This window comes from Propithecus coquereli, unplaced genomic scaffold, assembly GCF_000956105.1.
Source record: "Propithecus coquereli isolate 6110/MARCELLA unplaced genomic scaffold, Pcoq_1.0 Scaffold120, whole genome shotgun sequence".
NCBI classification, from domain to species: domain Eukaryota; kingdom Metazoa; phylum Chordata; class Mammalia; order Primates; family Indriidae; genus Propithecus; species Propithecus coquereli.
In genome coordinates this window covers 2623026-2629025 of record NW_012136081.1, presented here as the reverse complement: position 1 = coordinate 2629025, position 6000 = coordinate 2623026, and the positions used below count along the sequence as shown (strand labels likewise).

At 52.0% G+C, this 6000-nt stretch overlaps 1 protein-coding gene across 9 annotated transcripts in view; it reads left to right on the top strand.

The window, feature by feature from the left end:
• MARK2 (MAP/microtubule affinity-regulating kinase 2) overlaps window positions 1–6000 on the top strand; it is a 57615-nt gene that overhangs the window by 43433 nt on the left and 8182 nt on the right. For 5 of the 9 annotated variants that reach the window (XM_012665603.1, XM_012665599.1, XM_012665597.1 and 2 more), the window contains exons 4-13: window positions 1322–1370; window positions 1707–1772; window positions 1856–1926; window positions 2145–2201; window positions 2907–3143; window positions 3592–3711; window positions 3818–3917; window positions 3996–4108; window positions 5098–5230; window positions 5506–5684. In XM_012665603.1, the coding sequence (XP_012521057.1) occupies window positions 1322–1370; window positions 1707–1772; window positions 1856–1926; window positions 2145–2201; window positions 2907–3143; window positions 3592–3711; window positions 3818–3917; window positions 3996–4108; window positions 5098–5230; window positions 5506–5684 (1125 nt within the window). Of the gene's footprint in view, window positions 1–1321; window positions 1371–1706; window positions 1773–1855; window positions 1927–2144; window positions 2202–2906; window positions 3144–3591; window positions 3712–3817; window positions 3918–3995; window positions 4109–5097; window positions 5231–5502; window positions 5685–6000 lie in introns of all 9 variants that reach the window. The other 4 variants (XM_012665595.1, XM_012665600.1, XM_012665604.1 and 1 more) reach the window with 1 other exon arrangement.

Genomic DNA, 6000 nt, shown 5'->3' with positions numbered 1-6000 from the left:
TCGAACTCCTGAGCTCAAACAATCCGCCCGCCTCAGCCTCCCAGAGAGCTAGGATTACAGGCGTGAGCCACCGCGCCCGGCCTTAAAAGCCTTTTAACACACTTTGTTACCAAGGCCAGTTGATCCTGGCCAAATCATTCTGTTCAAATTTAATCCCAGCAATGACCCCTAAGGGACTAACATCGAAGAAACCAGCCCCCTCAGGGTTCCATATGAGCCCAGAAAACTCCAAGCTCTCCCAGGAGAATGCCACTTCCAGGCCAAGTGGGCACCCTTAGGGGAAGAGCCCCGGCAGCTGCCTCTAGGCCCCATTTCACTGCTGCTCCTCATTATTGCCCCTGAGGTGGTGTCTGGAACCTTTTGCTTCTTCGTCCAGAATAACTGTTGGGCCAGAGAAGAAAGCAAGAAGAACCTGGCCCCTAAGAGTGGTGCTAAGGTCAGAGCTGGGTTCCTGAAGATTGGAAAACCTGTTCTTTTCCTTTCCAGCTCCTGAGAACTCTGGGACATCATTATAGAAAAAATAAATGTATTTACTTTATTCCATAAACTATATCCTGAATTAGGGCTCCACCCCCCAAAAAACAACGACCACCACCTCTGTTCTTTGTGCAAGTGGTGAGGCCTGGAAGTTATAAAACCCCTACCTCCAGTTCTCTGGCCCCCGCAGAGGGGAAGGAGTTCATTTCTGTCATCTTTCTTTATGGAAATGTATGGTTTGGAGCCCCTGATTTTGTTTCACAAAGAGAGCGTGAGTGTGTGGAGGTGGATTTGATTAAAATTGGCATCAGCTATATATAGGAGTGGCTTCTTCTGTCACCATACTGGAGGCCCAGGAGGGAAAGACCTATCCCTAGTGCAGAGCCCTCTGACTTCTGTAAATCAGAAAACGATGGGGTCCCCCTTCAGAAACTGCACTACCCCTACACGCAGACCAAGCTGGGGCGTTTTGTCACGGAGCTAAAGCAACTGCTGAGGTCCTGAATATTCATGTACATGGGCTCACAGTCCCTCCTCCAGAGGCACCCAACCAAAACCTGAATGCTGTTTTGGGGCAGGATTTGGTAGACACAGCAGAGGGCATGGCTGGCTCTTCCAGATGCTGAGGCTGGGGTGGAGCCCAGCTCTCCTCCAGCTCTCCTGCTTCTCAGCCATGGGAGGGCTGTGGATGAGCTGGACACCTGCCCTATTTCCTTTTGCTGCCTGGTTTTGGTTTTGTTTCGTTTTTGTTTTTCTGGAAAAAGAATCCTAGCAGGGGCTTTGTTTGGAAGGACCTGAGGGGAGCAGGTTGAACAAGCATGACCCCTGGCATTTTATTTTCCAGCTGTTCCGTGAAGTAAGAATAATGAAGGTTTTGAATCATCCCAACATAGGTGAGAACTAGTTGTCATTCCTTTCTTCTTCCCCCACAGCAAGGCTCCGCTTTTCACCGAGTAGTCCTTCTCCCTGAGGCACATTGCCTTCTGGAGTCTGGAGTCTTCTAGGATGTCAGGGATGCCCTGGGGAACCTCAACTCAAAATCCACCTCTGCCTGTGGCACACTGGGCTGTCCTTAGTAGTTTGGCTGGTGTGAGAGGAACTTGTCCTTGGGAGGGGAAACGTGAAAGCGGCAGGGGAACTTTCATCCCTAGGATGTCTCTGGACATGTTGGGGCTCAGAATGTGGCCCCACTACTTCTCTGACTCAAGGCTTCGCCTTTTCTCTTGCAGTTAAGTTATTTGAAGTGATCGAGACTGAGAAAACACTTTACCTTGTCATGGAATACGCTAGTGGCGGTAGGTGTGGGATTGGCCCTTCCCATTATGCCCCACTTCTCCCAACCCCAGCTATGACCAAGACCCCACCCTGTCTCTTGCAGGAGAAGTGTTTGATTACCTAGTGGCTCATGGCAGGATGAAAGAAAAAGAGGCTCGAGCCAAATTCCGCCAGGTGGGTGTGGCTCCCTCCATGGGGTCTGGGCCTGACTTCTGCCTTTTGGGATTGGCATGCAAGGAGGAGCCACCCGTCTGTAAGTGGCCTTTGGAGAGTACTTTGGGCTTTGCTTATCTGTGTGGCAGCTTAGAACTAGCTCATGGACTTACTGCTCCGCCAGCCCCCTTGGCCCACCCTCAGGTGCCCCTAGGCTAACCCTTCTTCCTTCCTTTCAGATAGTGTCTGCTGTGCAGTACTGTCACCAGAAGTTTATTGTTCATAGAGACTTAAAGGTAAGGCACACTCTTATCTCCTATGCCTTTGAGTGGGGGCTGGGTTGTTCCTTCTCCCTTCTCCATGACATAACCATTGGTAACTATCAGGCCCTGAGTGTTCAAGGAAATGCCAGCCTTTCAATTTTTTTTAGGTGAACAGGAAGCCCCTAGGGCTACTTCTGATAGAGGCCTTGTGGCTGAACCTAGGATCCCATTCCAGCCAGCAAGCAGGGGGTCTCTGCCATTTCACCTCTTAGCTCATCACCTTTTGGCGCTGCCAGGTGGGACAGGAGCACTCTGGACTTTCCTGGTGCTTTAGGCAGCCTGGCAGCTGATGGAGGGAAAAATGTTGACTGTTCCACAGCTGTATCACAGCTGCTTTGCAGGCATGCATGCATGCGCCATCTCTATCACTGAGATATTTGAGTTTGAGGATGCTGATAAGTCTCTTGGCCACAGTCCTCACAGACATGACCATGATTAACCAGGGCCTGATGCTGAAGCTTTGCACAGCTCACAGCGTAGCAGACCCCAGCCCTCCTGTGGCTGCCTTCCTCCTGCCCAGCCTGTTTGTCCTGATTAAAGCCCTCTCCTGGAGAGTGGAGAAAGTTCCAAGACTGAAGATGACTTCCCATTTGTTCTCCCATTCCCCTCAGCTCCTTCCTGCCCAGTGCCTTACTATGGTCCACTTGGTTCCCTGACATTTTCCATCTTACCTCCCAGGCTGAAAACCTGCTCTTGGATGCTGACATGAACATCAAGATTGCAGACTTTGGCTTCAGCAACGAGTTCACCTTTGGGAACAAGCTGGACACCTTCTGTGGCAGTCCCCCTTACGCTGCCCCAGAACTCTTCCAGGGCAAAAAATACGATGGCCCCGAGGTGGATGTGTGGAGCCTAGGAGTTATCCTCTATACACTGGTCAGCGGATCCCTGCCTTTTGATGGACAGAACCTCAAGGTGGAGTGACGTGCAGGCCTAGATCATTTTTATTACTTCGCATTACCCTCTTGGCCTCTGTCGTAGCCCTGAGCTCCCGCCTTTACCACCTACCTACATTTTGTCCCAAGCCAGAGCGTAAAAGTAGGGCATGCTGAAGTGGCAGCAGGTGAAAGGCGTTCCGTACCTGGCAATGAATGACCTCAGTTCCTTTCTCGAGAGTTGGGAGAAAGTACGTGTGTGTATGTGTTCACCACCCCCCCACCAAGGCCTCAGTCTGGTCAAGTTGTAGGGTCAAGGGTATTTGGCCTCACTGCCTTTCTGGTGAAGTGTCTTGTCCCGGGTTGTCTGCCTTCTACCGTATTTCATATATTTCATTTATGTCTGCTTGGCCAGTCTTAAAGATGTTAGGTTTTTTTCCCTTGGCCTCAGGGTGATTTAAATTTTCTAACCCTGGTTCCTCCTATAGGAGCTTCGGGAGCGGGTACTGAGGGGAAAGTACCGTATTCCATTCTACATGTCCACGGACTGTGAAAACCTGCTTAAGAAGTTTCTCATTCTTAATCCCAGCAAGAGAGGCACTTTAGAGGTGAGCAGCCTAGAGCCCAGCTGACTGAAGGTCCTAGGGTCCCCACGGAAGCCTCCAAGCTGAGTTTCCTCCCCCTCTGCCCTTTTCCCTTCCCTGTGCTCCCCAGCAAATCATGAAAGATCGATGGATGAATGTGGGTCACGAAGATGATGAACTAAAGCCTTACGTGGAGCCACTCCCTGACTACAAGGACCCCCGGCGGACAGGTGAGGCTGTGCTGGGCCATGAGGTTGAGGCTGCCTGGGAGTCAAGACTAGTCTTCACCGTATGTCCTCCCTGTACAGAGTTGATGGTGTCCATGGGTTACACACGGGAAGAGATCCAGGATTCGCTAGTGGGCCAGAGGTACAACGAGGTGATGGCCACCTACCTGCTCCTGGGCTACAAGAGCTCTGAGGTGTGTGCTCCTGCTCCTTTCCCTGACCTGGCCAGCCTCGCTGTTAGTGGCACCCCATGCTTCTAGCACGTACTGGGGGCAGAAGGTCATCTCTGAGTAGGCATGCTCTCTGCTAACCAATTTTAAGCCTCAGCTTTGGTATCTAAGGTCCTCTGGCCTGTTCACTGATCTCCATCAGTGAATGAGTAAGAAAGCTGGTGGGGTCTGGGACTGGGTCTGGGTGTTGATCCAGGTGAGTTAATCTGGCTCAGTCTGTGTTAATTAGATGGGTCTAGGTCGTCCAGCTGGCAGTTAGTTCTGTGTTGATCTCATTATGTTATCTTTGTGTCTTTCTCTGTATCTGGAAGTGTACATTTCTGGCTTTGTGTGTTGGGGAGTGTCTCTGTATCTTACAGGGAGCTTAAGTCTATGTGTTACTTCTGCCTGGGTGTATGTATCTGTGTACATGTATGTCCATCCTCCCATCTGTGGATCTGGAAGCTTTGTGATTATTCTTTGCCCGTTTGGGTTTTGTTCACCATCTGTGTGTATCCCCACATGAACTCACAGCCTCTCTGCTCCCTGCCACTGCCCCGCGCAGAGGTGGTGACTGTCCTCTCGTGGTTCTCACCTTAGCCTGTGCAAGAGCGTCCGGTGACACCTGGGGTGGGCGCATATTACTCTGTGTTGACGGGGGTGGGTTCTGAGTCTGAAGGTATGTTCTCGTGTGTAGTGTGCATCTGGGTATGTGGGCCTGAGTATCCCTCTCTAAGGGCAGGGTGTCTTTTTGGGAGGCATGTTTGGCTGTTTGTCAGTGTCCTGTGTCAGGGCATGTGTATCTTCAGGGTGAAGGGGGACTACATTTAGGTGTGTATTGGCCTCGCGGGTAGATGTCTCGTGTGATCCTGGGGAGTGTGCGTGTCAGGGCAGGGTGCTATGTGTGTGTCCATCCGCAGGGATCTCTTTGTGACTTCTGCCCTCTCTTGAAGCCGTGTTTTCTGTTCTTGCAGCTGGAAGGTGACACCATCACCTTGAAGCCCCGGCCTTCAGCTGATCTGACCAATAGCAGTGCCCCATCCCCATCCCACAAGGTACAGCGCAGTGTCTCAGCCAACCCCAAGCAGCGGCGCTTCAGTGACCAGGGTAAATGTTTTTGGGAGTTTCATGTCAAGGACTCACCCCTCTCCAGAGAGGTCCTAGGTTCTCCGGAGGGCTTTGGGTGACACAGCTGAGTTTCAGTCCTGGTTCAGCCACTTTTCAGTGGCATGGCTGTGGGCAGGTCACTTACCCTCCCTCATCCTCTGTTGAATGGGGTTTGCTGGGTTGCCGGCCAGATTGTAGGCGAGCGCCGTGTGTGGGGTGGGCGCTCAGCGGACCCCCTGGCCTTACCCATTCCCACCATCCCTCTGGCCCAGTAGCTGGTCCTGCCATTCCCACCTCCAATTCCTACTCTAAGAAGACACAGAATAACAACGCAGAAAATAAGCGGCCTGAGGAGGACCGGGAGTCAGGGCGGAAGGCCAGCAGTACAGCCAAGGTGCCTGCCAGCCCCCTGCCCGGCATGGAGAGGAAGAAGACCACTCCCACCCCCTCCACGGTGAGCCACACCCCTGTCCACTCCTCTCCCTCCTTGCAGTGGGGCCTGCCCTCTCCAGGCAGCTCTTTTCTTAACCCTAACCCTTTTCCCTGTACCGTAGACAAACTAGCCCCCAGGACCGAAAGCAAAATCCTTTCTTTAACCCAGCAGTCTCCAACCTTTTGGGCACCAGGGACCAGTTTCATGAAAGACAATTTTTCCAGAGGATCGGGGGGAGGGATGGTTTCAGGATGATTCAAGTAGATTATATTTATTGTGCAGTCAGACCTCTCTGCTAATGACAATGTGTATTTGCAGCTGGTCCCCAGAGCTAGCA